At 33.7% G+C, this 21,209-nt stretch overlaps 1 protein-coding gene and 1 long non-coding RNA gene across 6 annotated transcripts; both read right to left on the bottom strand.

Annotated features, from left to right (window-relative positions):
- Nucleotides 1-2,684: 2,684 nt before the first annotated feature.
- LOC130591557 (uncharacterized) lies at nt 2,685-9,883 on the bottom strand. 5 transcript variants are annotated; one of them, XR_008969334.1, is made up of 7 exons: nt 9,555-9,883; nt 8,348-8,451; nt 7,416-7,600; nt 7,155-7,309; nt 6,625-6,744; nt 6,252-6,325; nt 2,685-2,987 (listed from the first exon to the last, which is right to left on the bottom strand). It is a non-coding gene; the product is annotated as an uncharacterized LOC130591557 (long non-coding RNA). The 5 variants fall into 5 exon arrangements; XR_008969332.1 differs by having other exon boundaries at nt 7,416-7,507; XR_008969331.1 differs by having other exon boundaries at nt 7,416-7,468.
- Nucleotides 9,884-18,702: 8,819 nt separating this feature from the next.
- On the bottom strand, nt 18,703-19,874 carry LOC104892551 (abscisic acid receptor PYL4). The gene has a single exon (XM_010678514.4). The coding sequence runs from the start codon at nt 19,736-19,738 to the stop codon at nt 19,067-19,069; it is 672 nt and encodes a 223-aa protein (XP_010676816.2). The 5' UTR covers nt 19,739-19,874; the 3' UTR covers nt 18,703-19,066.
- Nucleotides 19,875-21,209: the final 1,335 nt, after the last annotated feature.

Raw genomic sequence — 21,209 nt, 5'->3', positions numbered from 1 at the left:
AGGGTAGTGTTCAAGTTGAAGTAAGCACCTTACTGAAAGCAACAGCAAGATAGTCCTCTCCTCTCTCCTGAAAATACTTCGATCTATAACATAAAGATCACATTTATTTTGATCTATTTTAATTTCAATGGTTATTTTCTCTTGAAGTATATTGACAGAGTTCATTCATGGTACACCCAGGGGTATTTTTGTAATAAATTAGAATTTCAGGTGCTCATTTAACACCAAATTTGCTCATATGGGCATTTTGCTCATTTACTCATTTGCTCATTAGTAATAAAAGTGTTTGCTCATTTTCTTAAATGAGTAGAAATATTTGCTCATTTGCTCATTTGTTCATTTTGCGCATTTTCTCATTCGCTCATTTTGCTCATTTGGAGAAAATAGTCTTGGGTGTACCATGAGCATGGTACACCCAGGTATACTATAAATATTCTCTCTTGGGTGTACCAATGGTACACCCAGGTATACTATAAATATTCTCATATTGACACACAATTATAAAATACTATATCCATTTTGATTTACTTGTTATACTAGGGATATTCATGCCTCACAATTAGGAATGGGCATAGTCCACGATCCCAACTGAACCCTATTGGACCTAACCTTTATTTCAGGGTTTGGGTCCAACTTTTTATGAACCCTAAGGGTCCGGGTGAACTTCTTAGAGTCTGGGTCTGGGTCTTAATATTCTAGACCCAGATCCTACTCATACCTTATACTTGAACCTTAATATATTTAATATTCTTATTGTTTTTGTGTTTTAGCGAAAAACTTTCGTATTTATCCTAAAATTTCAATTTTCGTCGTTTAGACCCTAAATCCTAACCCAAATCCTAGACCCTACACATCGTAGGCAGTATCGTAAGTCAAGAAATATAAAAATATTGAAAATTGGACAAAAATAAAGAAAATAGGCTAGACCCTATACCCGAACCCTAGACCTTGTAGACCCTAAGAGTCTGGGTTTGGGTCCAACTTTTCTAGACCCTTAGAGTCCAAGTCCGAGTCCAACAAAAATTTTAGGGTCGGGGTCTAGAGTCTGGTCAGACCCGATCGACCCAAACCCTACCTATGCCTAGGGGTGTTCATGGGTGGTTAACCGTCCCGAAACAATATTTCGGTTCGGTAACCGGAAGTTTCGGTACGCTCTTTTTGCGAACCGTAACCGTAACCGTTCAAACCGGTTACCGCCTAAGCGGTTACCGTTTTTTCGGTACGGTTTTTCGGTTAACCATTAACCGTTGTTTAAGTTATACTATTATGTTTTACTTAGTTTACATATATATTTTCAATTTTTTTTTGCATATATTTTAATATTATATATACTCTAATATAAAATGTATTATAAAGTGGATAATAAATCAATTGGAAAACATAACTAACACTAAGAATTCACTTCATTTCCTAATTACAGTGTTTATACTAGTACTAGAGTTTCTAAATATTTACATACTTCCTCTAATTGTTGTAACTTAGCAACAAATATTAGAATTACTGTAATTGTTTGAAAATGTTTCACAACAATTAAATACAGAAAAAAAGATTTCGGTATTTCGGTTAACCGTTTTCTCAAAAATCATAACCGTAACCGTACCGTTTAACCGCTAATTTTTTCGGTTCGGTAACCGTACCGTTCAAACTTTTTTTGTCGGTACGGTAACCACCCATTTAGACCGGTTTTTCGGTATTTCGGTACGGTATTTCGGTTTCGATTTTTTATGAACACCCCTATGCCCCTCCTTACTCTCAAATTTTAACCATTAATATTTTCTAATTTGTATAAGTACATACGATTTATAAAAATTGATATTTTAAAAGTATAGGTGAAAACAAATCTAATAAGATTTGCATTACCATGTTAAACATAACATATTAGTCATACTAAATGATTAAAAGGAAGTGAATGAAGAGTGTATAAAAGTGTCATTTGTTACAAGTAATTTAAAATTAATTAAGAAAGCATCACATTATGAAAATAGTAAATGTGTAATATATATATATATATATATATATATATTAATATATATATATATATATATATAAAGTTATGTCGTACATACTCCTTAAATTGATTTGTCTTGTATTGGATTATGTTCTTTTTTTCCATGTGTACCAAGTTAGAAATGTTAAAGATAGGGTCATGAGAGTTACATAGTTAGATTTTATCATGTAAAACCTAAAAGATCAGAGTAGGAAAAAAAAAACGATATGGTGAGAGTACGATACTCTCCTCATTTGAAAAGACCTGAATTAAGTGAGTTGAACTTATTACACCTGATTGACTCTTAATAGAACTTAGTTTTGAGTGTTGTGTATTTGTGTTAGACATTATCAAACCTAATCTAAAATTATTGGACATAAAACTTATTCTTTAAGTTGAAGAGAACACACCTTAAATAGTATGAAAAAGGATTTCTTCTAGTAATTTTTAACACTTATGTATATATCTAAAAAATAATTTTATTGGTGAATTTAGTTACGAACTTTTATGAAATCAATTACACTTCATCAATTTGTTATTAACTGTACCATTTTTTACTTTCTTAAATACTACTAGTTGTTGGCCCGCGCGCTATCGCGCACGGCCCCCCAAGAAAGCGAAAATTGTTATTAATAGCTCTATAGAAATATCAGTGAATTGAATTTAAGGTATTTCAAAATATATGAACGTATAGGTAAAGATAATAAGGCAATTAGATTATATTTCATATATGCGTTGGTTGAAAACCGTTTGATTGTTACAAAATTTGCCCCAAGGTTTTGTGCTTTGTCTAATTTGTTATATCTATTACAAGGATTAAATCACGCTTATCAGCAAAAAAGATTAGTTTATATTAGGCACTGATTAACTTTAGGTGGCACATCATTAACAAGGACCATTAGGCCGCAAAGCAAAATAGCGAGTAAAAGAACTTGATGTTCCTGCAATCTTCGTTATTGAAATCTTCGTTATTGAACAGTTATTGGGCGCAGGTTTCAACCTACACGAAGGCAAAGACAATTTAAATGAAGCAATGTTGAGAAAGTAGTAGAACTTGAAGTTATTATCAGTACGAGAGATGTAATTTAAGTTTTTTAGAACTTGGTTGTTACTAAGCACGATGGAGTAATGTAATGTATGTTTTTTGTAAATTTCCAATTGAATTTGATGACACCCAAAGCTATGTATGCCGTCTAGACTGGACCTTATCAAAATGACCTCAACCAAGGGCCATGAAGGTGAACACTTTGTGCATCCCAGCATCAATCATGCCCTTCTTCAAAATGGCATAAGAGTTTGTAAGGAAGCTAAATAAAAAGCAGTGCTGTGAGTAGGATCAAAGCAATCCATTAGTAAAAACTAAATTTAGAATCAAATTTGAGCTATGTTGTGGTTCATGAATCAACGTATTGTTTTACTCTTGCGAGTCCACAACCGGTTATGCGATCATGACCGAATTTGAAATTTTTGGAACATGATTGCAACTTACAAAGAACAACAACATGCAGCATGCTAAACTCAAAAGTGCTCTTGCCACTCAATTGATCAGATAAAAACTACCAAACAAAGGAGATTAGCTCTACATTTTCGCACTTCTTTTAAAATGGGTTTTTCTATTTCTCAATAGTACCTAGTTTCTCGCTAGAAACTTATCGTATGATTTGATGATAATTGGTATGCCATCTCTAACTATTGAGTAAACTAACAATATCTCATGAACAAGAGCTAAGTAAAGCGTCAAAATCCTAATATAAACAGCCTACATTACTTGTTAATGAAGTATATAAGAAAGTTATCTCATAAGCTGCACTTAATATTTCGCACCACTTCTTTTACTTATCCACTGACATTGGCAAGCAAAACTTGATCCTTAATGTGTTTATCATCAAACCACCATAGAACCTTACTATCATAATTGAATGTTTGGCAACCATATATAATGACATTAACTAAATCATCAATAGCACATAAATGAGCAAAGAGGCTATCCAAACTAATACTTCACAAGGTAATTTGATATCAAAATTAAACTTTAAAAAATGGACTTCCCCTCTAAGCAATGTCGAGAATCCATGGTGATAAATCAAGTAAACCATTTCACATCAATAAACATTGGAACAAAACACTAACACTAAGAGAATCTACTGTAAAACAGATAACGAATTGAGAACAGACCATTGAGAAATTTAGCGATTCACCTTCCATTGTTCGACTATCAACTTTTCCCCCAATCTAAAAGACTGTTTATTGTATTTTTGGAACTTGTAAATTTCCTTGTACAGATTTCAATCTTGTGCTGAATATATAAGACAAAGATCGGATCTTTAACGAATTCTAACGTTTTAATAATCATTTACATGATAAAATTGAAAATTAAAATGTTACAATTTAGTACCAAAGGAACCGTCTCTTCGAATTATAAGACTGGAAGAATGAAGATGAACTCAATGAACTGGAGAATTGGAGAAATTTAATTCATGGAGTAGATGAATCTGGAGAATTGGGGAAATTTAATTCATGGAGTAGATGAATCTGGAGAACTGGAGACATTAATGAATTGTCTCGTAAATGGCTTACTACCTCTCAAGGAGCGAAAAAAAAGAGAGTAATTATGGCTAGCTAGCTGTCAAAAATAAAAATGGGCGATTTTGTGTATGCTAGGATTCGAACCTTGCACTAAGCTTTAAAAAGCCCATTATCTTACCAACTCCTCCACATCAATTTGTTGCTAATCTATTTGTAGTACAATTTTAAGTACAGAATTTTGGGGCCTTGCGGTCGCGCTGCCCGCGCTGGCCAAGAACTGCCCCCGCTCTCACCCCCCCCATTCTCCCCCTCTAACCCCCACCCTCACTGCCTACCCTCTCATCCCCTCTCACTCCCCATTCTCTCCCTCACTCCCCCCCTCCGCTCCCTCCCTCTCTCCACCCTCTTATTTCACCCTCTCACCCTCCACACTCGCTCCCTTCCCTCTCACCCTTTACCCTCACTCCCTCCCTCCCCCTCCCTCCCCCCCCCCCCCTCACCCCTCCCCTCTCCCCTCTCCCTTCCCACCCTCTCACATTATATGCACAATGTGAACTTGTATATCAACCATCACATTGTCTGGGTAAATAAAACTGTTTTATTTTTCATTGCTGGGTTTGTGTGGCCCAAATTCCTCTATGGCCTACATTATGTTTTCCTATTCAAGGATACATCTCAAACTTCTTTACATGAAGGTCGGCGCTCTTACAAATTGGATTTGATCATCTAGATATCTTCCAAGTGCACACCTTAATCTAGAAATCTCGAGCAAAATATGATATGAAGAGCATAAAAGGCAAAATATTCTACATTTTTTTATGGAATAAATGCTAGAGACTTCTCTATTCTTTTTGACATTAGTCAACCAATTTAGGCACCTCTATAAACAATTGAGTTCTATTTTGGGCATCCACAAGAAGCTACATAGATCCACCAACATAATCCATAGATTATCCTCCAAGGCTCCGAGCCTCAATGATTCTTCCTATACCCATAATATTTTGGCTTAGAAATTACCTACAATGTAAGTTATCTCCACTTCCGAGATAATTGTTGGCACCTATTAGGAGAATGTTTGACTCTCTAAGAAATTGAGCAATTAGATCCTTTCATACACACAATCTCCATACCCTTATATTCCAGTGTCCCGCTCAATTACTCCTTTGTGAGTTGTGGTAAATCATAGCACACTCTCTTCTCCTAAATCCCCGTGCCAAGGCTCTATTTTTCATTTAAAAAACAGAACGGAGGAAGCATATAACCTTTTAAAGCATAATACCAGTTGTGGTTATACCTTAATTCTTGATTTGGGTAAGCAAAATTCATAAAAACAATAAGCAAAATTGAGTTGAGTTGGGTGTGGAGGAAAAAAGCAGGTTGCAAGCAAGAGAAATGGTCGAATTAAGGAATTGATCAAGTGAACTAAGAATAAGATAATGGATTGTTTGGGCAAGCACAAATCCACGGACTAAACGTGTGTAAAATTTAATGCTCCTCAAATTGGAGCGATGTAGTGAATTAAATAGAAATTTGTTAGTCAATGTACACTGGGAATTAATTCATCACGTACGGTCAAAAGTGTAATTTTTTAGGCAACTTGAATACTATTCACGGCTTTAGGATGTAGAGCAAGAGTACTTTGCATGATCATCAAAATTAATAGAGAGAAAAGATAATGACTTTGCTTCTAAAACAATTAAACGAAATATTGATCAATTCTTAATTTCGTATTGCTTACCAACGGTAACAACTGCAAGAATAGACTCATATTGTTCTTCAACAGCCAAAGGTCTGCAGCAGCTCATCCTCCATCTTTTGAGAAGGGAAAAAAGAAGATGATATTAGTAATTGATAAGGAGCAATTTAAAGGTAAAAGACAAAAGGAACTTTTTGTCTACTGCATGCAAAGAACTAACAATGCAGAGGGAAAACTCTCAAAAAAAAAATCGATTGATGAAACAAGACAACAATGAGCGTCTACAACGAGAACACGCTGGAATCATCCTATATTGCTGACATTCAACATATGTCTAGGATATCAATGATGGACAACAGTTCACTTATTGTTTATAAATCGAGGGAAATAAAAAGGAGATAGATAAAGATTGCACCTTCATAACTGAGATAAGCTCATTGTGAGCTGAAAAATCTAAAGATCTGATTGGCTCGAACCCATTTATCACATTGAGAGAGTGAAACATACTCTGATCTAACTGCAAAATTGGAACCCTCTAAAGAGAGGCATACAAGTCTATGTTAGGTTTACTATCAGAAATTCAAGTCTATGCTAGGATTCACGATAATGTATTGCAAATGCCAACAAAATTTTCTAAAAAAATAACGTAGTGGAAACTGAAACTCAGGGGAAAAATATATCAACATCTTGAAGGGAACTCTTGAAGTCAATACAATTAGAGAAGACTAAAACTCTGGAATTCATTGGCTAATCTTATGTAGATAATGTCCAAATTACAGTAAAATTTTCAGCTTAAGAAATGTCCAAAAAAACTGATCTGGCATATAAATTTGCTTAATTACAATTAAGAAACTTCTATAAACTAATTGCAACATCATTCGAAATAGACCACTAACATCACCAATCATATATCAAAAAGGGAACCCAAAAGACTATAGAGATTACCTGGAGTAGGCCACTTCCTCTTTCTTTCCCCTTTTTTTTTATTTTTCTTGTTGAATGAGATGAAAAATGGGGGTATTGAGTGATCGAACTTGATTATTTCGCAACCGAGGGTCAGGTTGAATTATACAGCTGAACACCATATAATCAAGACGTACCTATGATTTGAAAAAATTTCGAAATTATAGTTCAGACTTTGAATTTCTAAGTAGATGATCTAGAATTTTGGCAAAAACACAACAGCAAAATGGTAGGAGTACACACCCGACTGGTTCATAGAGAGACTTTGTACCATTAGATTTTCTCGTCATCTGTATCTTACAAATTAACCAAACATCAGTCTTATAGTACACACTCTGCACCAATCAAAGAGTTGTTTTAGCTAATTCCTTCTGATAATCTTGTCTAAAATAAAATATAAATCAGTTCACAATGTAGCACCGGGGTCACTGAAATATGAAGAACTACATTATGGATCTTGTTAACTAATATGTATTTCAAATACTACCACTAATTCAACACACCTTAGTAGCAAATTACTTTTTTGGGAGTCTTACCACCAGTAGACATACCCACAATTTTCTTAGCACAAGACATTCTGAAGCAAATTCAGCTTAAAGAAATGGGCAAATTTTAATTATACAAATAGCACTTTAACTTCAAAAAATGGAAACAAATCAAACTGGTAATGGGAACAGTGAATGAATCAAAGTGAATTAACTAATACATATGACCAATTTCATAAACCACCCCTCAAATTTTATAAGTCAACCTGGTCACATAATTTGCTATTAATCCGTCTTATATAAATAATTGTGTATCATCAAAGACCAGCATTAAATATCTAGAAAAATCTACTAATTCAACCCATTTGAAATTACAAGTTACAACTTGCATGTTCAAACATGAACAAAAAGCATACAACTTCAGCACCTCTTGTCATTTTCACTTTGCCTAAAAAGTACTATCAGCTTTTCTACGGCATTCTACAACATTCGTGCACCGACATGGAACTGATGGCCCTCCATAGTTTGAATGCTTTTTCATTCGAGAGACATCCCAAATCTGATATCAGCTATGTCACATATTAATGCTACCAATTGATTATACATAGCAATCTATATCATCCTCATTTCAACTTTTGATATACATATTTTGAAAGTAAAAATTATTCAGTTATGAAAAGTATTAATTACTTGAACTTTGCCATTGTTTGCACCAATTGCCGATGTGTCCCATGCTGAGCCAATCCTACTAAGCATATCATGTCATCAATCTCCATATCACATAAATTAGTTACCTGCAAATGCATATTGTTCCAATTAAGGCTATCATTACAACACTTTATACAAGCAAAGCATTCAAACAATCAACCAAGCATCAAGAAGCCTAAAAAAAGAATTATATTGAATATCTAGACTACATAGCCAGACAAAAACAAAATATAATATGCAAACAAACACAAATTGCACAAACAATAGATGAAACTTTAAGAACTGACCTTGATAATGCATGCATTCCATAAGTAAAGGCGATTGCCTAATTTCATAGCAAGGAGCCAAATAAATTGTTCAGATCAACCAAGTTTTTTAAAAAAACAATCATCCAGCACCTAATAGGCTAATACAAACAAATTAACAAAATCCAACATTATGAAAACATCTTTTTAATCACAAAATACACCCCACAATATGTCAGTTTGAAGAAATAAATCCCTATCCTCAAATCAAACCTTCTAATAGAGTAGAAAACAGCCATCAAAGCTACAATTTCTAAAACATCAACTAACTCACCAAAAATATCACTGAAGTAGCTTCAAACGAAGATCCATATATGTGGGGAGAAAAAAAATGAGAGGAACGTTTAAACGATAGTGACGAACATAAACACTAAACAGAGAGAGTAAAACCTAGCTGTCACTACTCACTGTAGTAGCTTGAAAGTCTGAGTGGGTGAAACCCATTTTTGGAGAGGATGTAAAAATGAAATTAATTGAAATAAAAGGAACCCAGTGTAAGAACAGAAGGAAAAAACTGAGAGATTTCAGCAATGGAGAAGCCAGATGAAAGAGGAATCTGATCCAAGGCTGGAACTTGGAAGGTTAAGAGAGAGAAAAGAAAACTACAGACATTGTAAAGATTCACCATGAAACCCCCTAAAAAGATGAACAAAAATTTGGGGTTTATCAGATTAACCAATGATGCTTTAAGCTTTAAGCTTTAAAACCAAAACCCAACCAAATTATTAAACCAAAATTCAATCAAACAATAAACCTTTAAAGCTTTAAACTTTAAAACCAAATATCAATCAAATTATAAACAATTACGTGAATTACCCATTAAAGTTTGAAGCTTCAAAAGGCCAATTTTATAATGCGGGTGAGGGAGGAGAGAGAAAGCTAACCTGTAACAGTGAAGGTAGAAGAAGAGAAGGTGAAGACGAAAATGAAGCAGAAATATTCGAAGAGTTAATCTTTCGATCTCTCAATGGAGCTGCTGTATCCTGTAATGTTACTGAACCTTGGTCCTGTTTGAAAAAAACAAAATTAGGTTAAAATGAAAGAACAATCCAGGTTCATATTAATGTGTTTGGATAACGATGGTGAGGGTGAATTGCCGGCGATTTTTGAAAGGTGGCGATGTGAATCGCCGGCACCAGGAAGTAGAGGAGGAAAAATGGAGATGGCGAAGGTGGTGACTGGGTGAGGTGGAAACTTCCAGGTGATGAAGAAGCCACGAGGGTGATTAATGGTAGCCCAGTAGTTTTAGGAAGTTGGGAGGGCAGAATTGGCAATGCACTGTTACTAAGGAACAGTAGCTTGAACTCCCCACTTTTTAATGGGTAATGGATACACATTTTTTTACTTTGACCTGTCAAAAAATGATGGTTAGAAACCTTATAAAGTTATCTTGGGGTGGATTTTTATTTTTTTTTACTTTTCTTTTCCTATTATAAGGAGTTTCCCACTGTCTTCGTCAAATGGACTAATCTTGCACGGAAGTTTGCATATTTATCTCGAAGGATAGCATTCCTTCTAGCTGGGTTTTTTTCATACCAAAAACTCGAACTCGAGACTTTGGTTAAGAAACGAGAGGTGTTTAACCACTCACGCCAACCCCAATTGGTTGGGGTGGACCTTCTTGTTGTACTGTCTACTGTGTATTGACGCACTGCTCTCATAAGTGATAACTAACCTCAAACTTTTTAATAAAAAAACGTCAATTTCCGTCCTAATATTAGTAACAGTGCTTTTTCTGTCATGTCTTCTACAACCAGTTATTATGATTGGTGGCATTGGCATACATGAGAAGATCAATTAAGTTGGTAGCTGAAGGGAACATAAAAGCAGTTTGGTGTTGTTTTCAGCTTAGTTGAGTCAAATTCTTTTCTAGGAGTTGCCCTTTACATGGAATACTTTATCAGATTCAATAAGTTTGCAACTTTTTGAAGGAAGAAATCTCTTGCTTAGCCTTAGTTTATAATTGTGTACCAAGATCCACTTGGATAAGGTCATCTTTCCATTATCAAAAGTTTCATAGTCTTGGGTTGAGTCCTTCAGGTATAGGATATTGTTAAGAGTATAATTTCCATATAAGTTAAGATATAGTTGTCCGATTTCATATTATAGAACTATAATTTTTTGCACGCGATGCGTGCTTGAATTTTTTTTCGAAACAGAAACTCGATTTTCATCGGGATAAGAGTCAAAATTTGAACATTTTAGAAAAAAAAATATATATATCATTGAAAATTTCAGAAAATGTCATTGCGAACATAATAATATTCTGGAAATGCGCGAATATTGTTAATCTAATCATGACCTATTAAGTTATTAGCGTTCTAAATTTATTTTTGTTTGGAGCTTCTCTTCTGAGTTATAAAAAATTCATTGGATCGTAGCATTGTGTAGTTATAAGCCCATAATCGAATTCGCGCAACCTGTATGATATATGGCACGAAATATTTTTTTTCCTTGATTGTGGTTGTGGGAACTGGATATGGTAACATCTTTTTGAGGGAAAAAATAGGAGGAATACAATTTGCCAAATATAGGCAACTCTTAAATTTAGCAAAGTCAAAAATACAAACACTATTTTGTAATTTAGAAAGAGAAGGGGGGCAAAAATGGCATTTCAAAAGAGGACACCATAACTCCCCACTTCCCTTATATAATAGAGATTAGAGAGAGAATGACTAATATATAAATTGGTAGGTTACTCCACCTATTATCAATTAGTTTTAGGATCATATCGAACCCTACCAATCTTGTATATAGTCAAACTCTCCTTCAGGTTCTAAATTTTTTTAACATTTTATCTATAAAAAAATGTGTTATACATAAAAACATATTGACCATTACAATTGTTGCGGTCTAAATATCGGCCCAAACCCATTTCAATGTGGCCAAACGGCCATTGTGAAGCAATCAGGCCCAAAGAAGGGTCAGTGGAGGTAAAGGTTCATAGAGGACCGGCCCAAGTCCTTTAGACCGACCTTCCATTATATATAACCAATTCGAAATCAAAAGAAAGGTAATTAACTTCATCTAAACTAAATCCATACAATTGGTAATTCTCTCATCTCTCTTACTTAGTTGCGGAGAGGATTGGCCTGAAAACCCCGAGGTTGGTCTTCTTGTTTTGCAAGTGACAGCCAATGTGGAGATTCCAACGAGCATTCGTTGTTCTCATATCCAACTAGCAAAGTCCGACTTGCTACTTCCATTCACGCTACTGTTTTTAGCAGAACCAACAATCAATGAGTTTGATATATATCACCTTTTTGTAGTATACAAACTTTATGATTTTAGGGTGATTCTAAGTTATATGTTGAATCATGTACTAAACCTAAATTACCTACCCATAATAGGGTTTTGGATTTCAAAAAAATAAAATAACACCAACAATTATCTTTTTTATTCATTTTGGACATTTGTACATAATATAAAAAAATACATACAAGTTCACTCATGACATCTATTCTTACATATTGCTTAGGCACGCACATAGGTATTCACATCCCACTTTCTTATTACAATTTACCTTATTAATTTGCTAACTAATCACGCTTAACAATATTAATTCAAATTATTGAACCATAACTCGCAGCGAAAACAACCTTAAAACTCTTAGAGCACAATCAATGGTTGCCCTATAGTTTGTGGTCATTGATTATTTTAAAATTTCCTCACTCTTCCACCTACCCCACACCATATTTTCTCTCTCCTCCAATCCCTTCTTTGCTCCTCTTTTTCTTGGTCCATCATGAAAAGCTGGACATCAATTTTTTGGCCAACTTTTTTCTCTCTCCTAATAAACTAATAATATTTTTATACTCTCTCTCCTCATAACCCACAAGGAGGACAACGAGTGGGAGTACTCTTATATAGAATTGCAATTACAGCTATAGATAGGCGGCCAAAACATAATAATCTTAAGTCTTAACAGTAAATCTTAGATTTACATAACGGCCTTAACATATTAAACATTCCAATCATCTTGAAAATTGAAATGCAAAACAACAATCTAAACTTGACCTCTACCATACCACCATCCAACCTCAAGAAAATGACTTTTTTATCGCTTCAACCTGTAACTAGGACACTCCCACCACGTGACAAGCCACATCAAACAAAACAAACACGAGTAATGAACCCATAAAACATAATAAACCATGCTTTTGAGGTGTTCTTGCTAAAAATGAGTCAACACATTATTCTCGATCACTCCTACTCCTATAATATATCAATCGGATAAAGAATTACTTGATAGTGCTCAAAACTTCATACTCCATCCGTCTCAAAAATGGTGCTACATTTTAACCATTGGCATTATTCACTTGGTAACTTTGACTGTCTTTTAGTTGAAAAACATAGTTATGTTAAATCTTATTTGATTCATCCCAATTTGTATTTTCCAAATATATAATTTTTATATTTTTTCATATATGTAACTCAAAATATTGGTATTTGAAGTTACATCTCGTAAACTGTGAAAAAGCAAATGTAGCAACATTTTTAGGGCATAAGGAATACTGTTTGTAGAGATCTTGAATTTCAATAGGATAAAGAAAAAAAATGATCTTAAATCACAACCAAATTATCATAATTCATAACCTTGGATTAAACAATTGATTTATCATAAGAAAACCATGAGTTTTTATTATACGAGTTTAATAAAATATCTCTACTGAACTATTGGTTTAAATTATATTTCGATTTTATTTTTATATGGATCCAAACATCTAAAATTCTATTTTTAAATATATTCAATCTAATTCAATCCAATTTGAAAAAAAATTAAGCCTAAATTATTGGTAATTCTATTTATATTGGATTGGACTTTTGGATTAGTTTCTATAATTAAATTACGAAAAACTCATAAACTATGCTTTAGTAATTTAACTTGTGTAAAAGACGTAAAAACTGAATAAAAACCAAGTAATAGTTTTAATTTCCATTTTGTTTTTAGAGAACGTCTCCTAATAAAATTCAAAGAAACCACATATTAAATTTAGTAGCGAGCGAGAGTATTAAAAGTGACAATCGTTGAGATATGCTACAAACTATTCCTAAACGACCTCTACTAGCACTTCTAATCAAATTATGAAATTCTAGTGAAAAATTAATAAAATTACTAGCGAGTTGCTTTTAAACAACAAACATACTAATTTAGTTAAAGTTGGATAAATATTGGTTAAAAAGATAAGAATAATAAGTCGGGTGTACATAGCTCTATGCACTCCAATTAGCATTCTGTAACTAGATAAATCTGGTGTACATAACTCTACGCACTCCAATTAACATTATGTAATTACTGTCCTATCATATGTTTACATGTGACCCTTTCGTTTTTCATTCTTTTTATCTCTCTTTTCTCCAAAAATTACCTAGGAGTCCATAATTTAAAAAGTGTAACATCTAATAAAAAATGGGGGAAGTATTTTATTTTAATAAGTTATACTACTATATGTAACTCTACAGTCTAATAATTTGTTCTAAAAAAAAACAATTGTAGTGCTTTTCAAAGACAACGGCAGACTTAAGAAAGCATTATAAAAATGCACCAAATGGAATTATGGAATAGATCAGTTGACAGTGCAAGTGATGAATAGAAGTACATGCAGTCAAAATTGTACAGAAAGTTAAAGAAAACAAAATCCTATTTTTCTCTCTTTATCTAATCTAAAAGAAAAAAAACAGTGAAATAGAGAAGAAACAAGAAAGAAGCAAGGGATGGGGTGTGGAAGGTAGCGTGAAGAAAAGCATAGAGACAACTCATTCTCAATACCCACACGAGATTCATTAATTCCCCCACCTCCCACACCCTCCTTTCCTCAACTTGCACTCTCTCTCAGTCTCTCTCATGCACTTACAAATTCCAATTCTCTCTCCTCTCCCACTTGCACTTCTCTCTCTCCTCTCTCAACCTGCTAGGAATTTCTCTATATAATTGTTGCGTCACGTGAAAATATAACCCTATTACAACTCTAAAAACATAAATTAAAGGTCTTGTTTGACAAACAGAGTTTGGAGTTTAGAGTTTGTTGTTAGAGTTTTAACTTTTTGTTTAATAGATTTGACTATTGATTTGACAACTTTTTTTTTAATAAATGTGTTTGGTAACAATAAACTGATTGTCATTTGTTTGAGTAAAATGACATTTGCAGACATTTTAATATATATATATATATATATAGTACTATTATTAGAGGCAAAAAAGTCATTTTGAGAGTTTTCATTCCAAAACTCTTTCTAAATCTCCATTTTATTAAACACCCGTTTTAGAGTTTTTGACTAGTCAAAACTCTAAAAGTTATCCAAAACTCTCTTTTTACTTCAAAACTTTAATTGCCAAACACCGCATAAATCAAGCCGTGGTTGAAATTAATAAAAAGTTAAACTTTTAAACTATTTTAATTGGATTAATACCATTTGATTCTAATAGGTATAAAAGTACTCTTAGGACTCCAATCATGAATTTAAAGTAACTTTTAACTGAATTGATCCTTTGACATGATATCAAAACCAACATGACATAAAAGTCACGTATTCAATTCTCATCCATCACTTTTTTTCTAAGTACTACGACTGTAGCGTAACTGCGTGATAGAGTATAAAACTAATCCTCGCACTTATGAGTTTAAACTTTTAGTTGATTTAGTATTTAACGAGATTCTACGCGTAAAATTTACAGCGATGGTAGAGATATTTTGATATTTTCTTCTCTGCATCGTCCCCATGCAAGTTGCACTTCTTTCTATTTCTCTTTCTAGTACAAGTACTATTATCACCACCTTAAGCAAATTAGGAGAGAGAGAAAATTATTATTATTCAACAAACAAACAACTTGCAACTTGCTCTTTTTTTTCTATTTTTATATGTAATACAACAAACAATAACATCATCTCCAACAACCCAGTTGATCAAGATATAAAGAACTTTTTTTTTAATATACTTTTAAAAAAAAGACTGCAACTTGCAAGAAAAAAAGATGAATACCGGCCAAAAAAACCGTTCTGATTCTTTCTTCCACCCCATTAATTCCCACCTTTCACGTTATTTTTCAATGTCTATATATCGAGTATTGACGCCTATCTTTTTATTTCTTTATTTCACTAGGATTATATTTTATGGATTACTAGATAATATTAAATAATATCTTCTTCTGTTTTTTTCTTTATACTTATAGATATATGAAGTGATAATAATACTAGCTTTTCAAAATCTCAAACTATATCCATTTTTCTTCCCATCTCCTAACTTTGATCCTTTTTTTTCTTCCATGCTGGCTGCATTATCCAGTTCACGCATGGACTAGTAGGCAATAATAAGTCAAATCCTCACTAGATGCACTTTGGAGAACGGAATCTCATCATCTATCAAATGTTCCGATCTGATAATCCGCTTATAATCTTTATTATACATTCATGAACAGGAACATCTAAGATTATTATTTTGTTCGTCTGGAACCCCAAATAAGCAAAAAATAGGCTCTGATACCATGTGTAAGCGTGGAGAATCATTGTGTTAACTTTTAACCTGACATTCAATATATATAGTGTTTTATACAGACCTATGACTAGTTACAGACTATTCTATTTTTTTTTACATATAATGCTATCTAATAAATACATCCAGATATATGATAAATACAGTCTTGAGATATTATCATAAACATTATCATGAGATGTCAACTAGCTAGCTTAACACTACATGGAAAAAAAAGAAAGCAAAATATAGCTAGTTCTAGATGAACAAAAGTTGAGGCACATGGGGAAGTACATGATTATACTTAAGAGAGACAAATTAATAGAGCTGGAAATTCATAGCATATTACTAACTAGTGGGAGTTAGTGATCTTATTATGCATTGCTTACTACTTGCATCACATGCACTCAAAGCATATAAAATCTCTTTTAACTTGATCTATCAATTTCTTTAATCAATTGGACACACCACTATTATATATGTTGGTATTATGAGTTAAGAAGCAACAAGCCAGGAAAACATAAAGGTGAAGTAAGCATCCATTTTCTATTTCTATTTAAAAGTGTACGTTCTACCTAAAGTAGTACTAACTTCGTTTTATCAATATCTTCATTAACTTTCCTATTCAAAAACTTAATATATCATCACATCAAAACCACGCAACGATGTGGACTCACATTAATTTTAATTAGTATCAGAATCTCCAACAAAGTTTAAGAAAAAAAAGTACGAAGGATGGTAAAATTCACTCTAGATTGAAATTACCAAACTTTTATTAATTTTTCTCGATGGAGAACAATTCTCTAAACAGCCTGACTCTAATTTATTTTTACACATTTGACCACCATTATATCACAAGGTGAAATCATACTAACCGTTTGAATTTTAAGTAGAATTGCAATTATGTAAAATAAAGTACAACAACACCAAGAGATCGAAGGATACGATCATCTTCATAATTGATTAAAGAATTATACTATATACAGTCTAAGAAATATATACACTACCTAAAATGGAAATAAGTTGTAAATTTATAGAAAATTATGCATCAATCGATGTAATAAATAATCAATTAATGCATATTTTTTTCATTTTTAACTTCTTATATACAACCCTGCATATAACTTTTCCCTTAATTAAATTAAGGGTTATGCTATATGCAGCTCTTAGGGTTGCATATAAGAGATAAATACACTACTTAAAATGGAAATAGGTTGTGAATTTATGGAAAAAATTTGCATCAAGTAATAAATGATTAATTAATGCAATTTATTTCTATTTTTAGCTTCTTATATACAACCCTTAGGACTGCATATAACTTTTCCCTTAAATTAAATCCCTAGAATCCCAAATATTCAGATAATTCCTCCATCTAGAGTTAGTTATTGATAAAATCATCTCTCGCATGTCAACAACCTATATCATCCATTCTTTTGCATCAATGATGAATGATGCCATCACCAAACCTCGTCGTCCATACTTGTATTTAAAAAATATTGCATTTCCCTTTCATATAAATAAATAAAAGGACAATTTGTGGGTGCAAATGCAAGGACGAACTAATCCAATGTTGCACATAAGAAATTTATATGCTACACTTATCTCAACATAATTAACAACAATTATTGACACATATAATATCGAATTTCCACCATGAAAGTTGATCAAAAACAGCTTGTACCAAGGAGTCATCCACTCATCATCCATTTTTTTATAATACATGGCTATTTAACAATCTAAATTTTTGCTCCAATCTTGACTATAGTTGGAGCATTTTCATAAATTCAACTTACATGAAACTCGCTACCTTCCTATCTCTTCGGCCTGATTCTTTCAACGCATTTTAATTCAGTTCAATTCAGTTTAGTTCAATTCGATTATAACTTTACTTCAAGTCAGTTCAATTCAATTCGATCTAAGAACTTAAACTGTGCCTCAGAGTGTACGGCATTTTTTTTTCCATATGAGCCACGAAGGCGCTATAAAATACAAAGAAGGGGAGAGGGGATTCAAACCTGTGACCTATCATTCACAGCACCTTCCAAAATGCACAACATTAATATAAATAAATAACTAATAAAATTAGTCCAATAACATTTTTTTATTACTACCTCCCAAGTCATGTATATTATGAACCAAAAATACAATAATAACTAAAAAAACCATGCCGAATCTTTTCCATTGATTGATGCATTCTCATAAAATCAAAGTGCCCACACAATCTTACTTTTCTAAATATACCAAAAATAACTCAATCTCAAAGCTTTAAAAGCTTCAAAGTACAGTTAAGCACCCACATTTAGTAGGTAGATCCTCAAGAGTTCTAATTAACCCTAAAAGATTTTGATTTTCATCATCTCTACATTATCTTAAACAAACATTATCATCTTTATCACCCTTAAATAACACATAATCAAAATTAGAAAACATAAGCAGTTAAGCACCCACAATGTGAACAACATCAAGATTTATACACAAAAAATCATAGAATTTTACTCTATAAAAGATGATGATAATTAAACCAGGAAACCCAAAATCAAAATACATTTAATACAAGATCGATTTAAATACAACAAAAACAAACCCAGTATCAAGATATATATATAAGAAAAACGGTGAAATCATAATAAAGTAGTAATTAACATAAGATAACAAAAAAAAAAATTATATATAATCACCACTTCAACAGTTCAACGTCGTTCATCTTCCTCGAGATTCCATAAAAACCCAAACAACAAAACCAACTTTCTCTCTGAATGAACAACAACAACTAGAGAAAGAGGGGAACAAAAAAAAAAAAAAAAGAATGAACAAAAATAGAGTTCATTGATCATACACCTCGAAATCGCACGGTACATCTGGGTGTATGATAAACTATTCGCCTACGATATTTAAGATCCATATTAAGCGGGAAGAAAGAGTATGATTATTTGTTGATGGTTTTCTCTCGTCTAGCTAAATTCTCAGCAATCTGAGCCAAAGATTGAAGATTACATCTAACAATAGTATCAACAAAAACACAAGTTTCTTCCTTAGTATTTCCAGCAGGTGTATCAACAACGTAAGATTCAACAACAATCGTAGATTCATCACCGACTTCATCAACAGAAGGATGCAAAGAAGTAACAGACCTATAATTCGACAAACGATGGTCCCCACCAACAACGGAAAACGAGATGACGTGTCGGTTATCATCAAGTATTTCCAACCTTTCATCGGAGGTAGCAGCAGGTAAACCTGAAACTACACGAACACGTCGGAGAGTGCCTACGTCACCGTCGCCGGAGATGACGTCACAGCTTCGTACGAAGTGTTTGTAGAGTTGAGGAGCGTCGAAGCGGCGAACGACGGACCATACGGAGGAGATTGGGGCGGAGATTTCTTGGATGACAGCGGAAGAACATTGATGGATGGAGTTTACGTGTTGAGAGTGGTAACGAACGACGTCGTCTGGGACATAGAATGGTTTGTGATTGTGGTTGTGGTTGTGGGTGTGGTTGTTGTTGTGGTGGTGGAGGTGAGAGAATGGGGAGGTTGTGTTTGGGTGGGTGGGTGTTGTGGTGGTTATGCGGTGGAGTAAGACGGAGGATTTTGGCATTTTTGTTGGTTTTTTTTTTTTTTTTTTTGGGTTAAAGGAGTTTGATTTGAGGAGAGAGAGATGGGATGAGATGGGATGGATGGAATGGACTTTTTAGGGGGATGGTGGGGAGTTTTATATGAGAGGGGGGTTAGTCACTTTCCAAAGTTTGATTTAAATAATGAATGAGGGGGTGGGGGGGAGGGGATAAAGGTAGGGTACAAAATACAAATTATAATGTGTATAATGATATTAAAATAATAGTAATGATAATAGTTTTGTGTCTGGGAGTATCGTCGACATGGTAGAATGATAGGAGATTTTTTTTTTTTGTGGGAGAGTTGTGAATGAGCAAAATGATAGTGTAGGATGTTTGGGGAGGGGGGGGGGGGGTTGTTATACCTGTTTTATGATCTTATTGGGTCATTGGGTGAGGGGTGGGGGGTTTGGCTTTTTCGAGCTTGTTATTTGTCATGCTTGTGTCTGAGTGAATTGTCGACATGGTAGAATGGTAGGAGATATTTTAATTGTGGAAGAGTTTTAAATGAGCAAAATGATAGTGTAGGATGTTTTGGGAGGGGGGGGGATTTGTTTATAACTGTTTTATGATCTTATTGGGTCATTGGGTAGGGGTGGGGGTTTAGCTTTTTCGAGCTTGTTATTTGTGATGCTTGGGTTTGCCGAGGTGGGTCGTGAGTGTTGCATGTCTCTTTTGTTGAGATTCTTCCAATTTTTTAAATGTGCTTATAATGATTCACGAGTTATAAAGGGTAGGTTGTATGAATAACATATCATTAGCTAGCAACGACTTATGTGGGCAAGTTATGATGAGGTTCTGACGATTAATCGTGATCTACTATGTTGTTCTGTTGTACCTTATCCATGGAATTGTTCCCCCTTCCTTTACTTGCTTAATGAGGCACCATCGTCATCTTTCTTTGTAGCGGTTTTTGTGGTTGATGTCCCGTTTGGATAAAGAAGTCTTTTGTCCCTTACAACCCTTACATGATCTTTCCATAATTCTCTTGTCTTTAGTAAACCACTAAATAATATTGAGGTGTGTGTGATGAGGATTGTGAATCCAATTAAAGACTACCAGTTATATGTGCATTGACATTTTCTGCTCAAAAGGTAGATTGATTGGTGTCATCGTGACTTGTGTGGGTAGTGTATTCCTGTTGGTTGTTGTAAGTGGTATTTGGATTAACGTTGATGCAATTATTATGTCGAGAGCATGTTAGGCTATATAAGTGCAAGTTGGGCTTAGATCGGGTTGAATAACCTAGATTAGAGCATATCCAATTTGGATTAAATATAAAGTTGAATTGCTTAATTACATGGATGCATGATGGGTTTGGATTGGATTGGTTAGTCTGAAGAAGTACATGGTGGGGTTGGATATAAATTGAATAATACATGGGGACTGGGGTGTGCATGATGGTTGTAAGTTACATGGGTGCACAAAGGGTTTAGATTAAGCTTATGTGAGTGC

The sequence above is a fragment of the Beta vulgaris genome, chromosome 5, assembly GCF_026745355.1.
Source record: "Beta vulgaris subsp. vulgaris cultivar EL10 chromosome 5, EL10.2, whole genome shotgun sequence".
Lineage (NCBI taxonomy): Eukaryota > Viridiplantae > Streptophyta > Magnoliopsida > Caryophyllales > Amaranthaceae > Beta > Beta vulgaris.
Note: the sequence above shows the minus strand (reverse complement) of the source record. Positions and strands in the feature narration are given on the sequence as shown.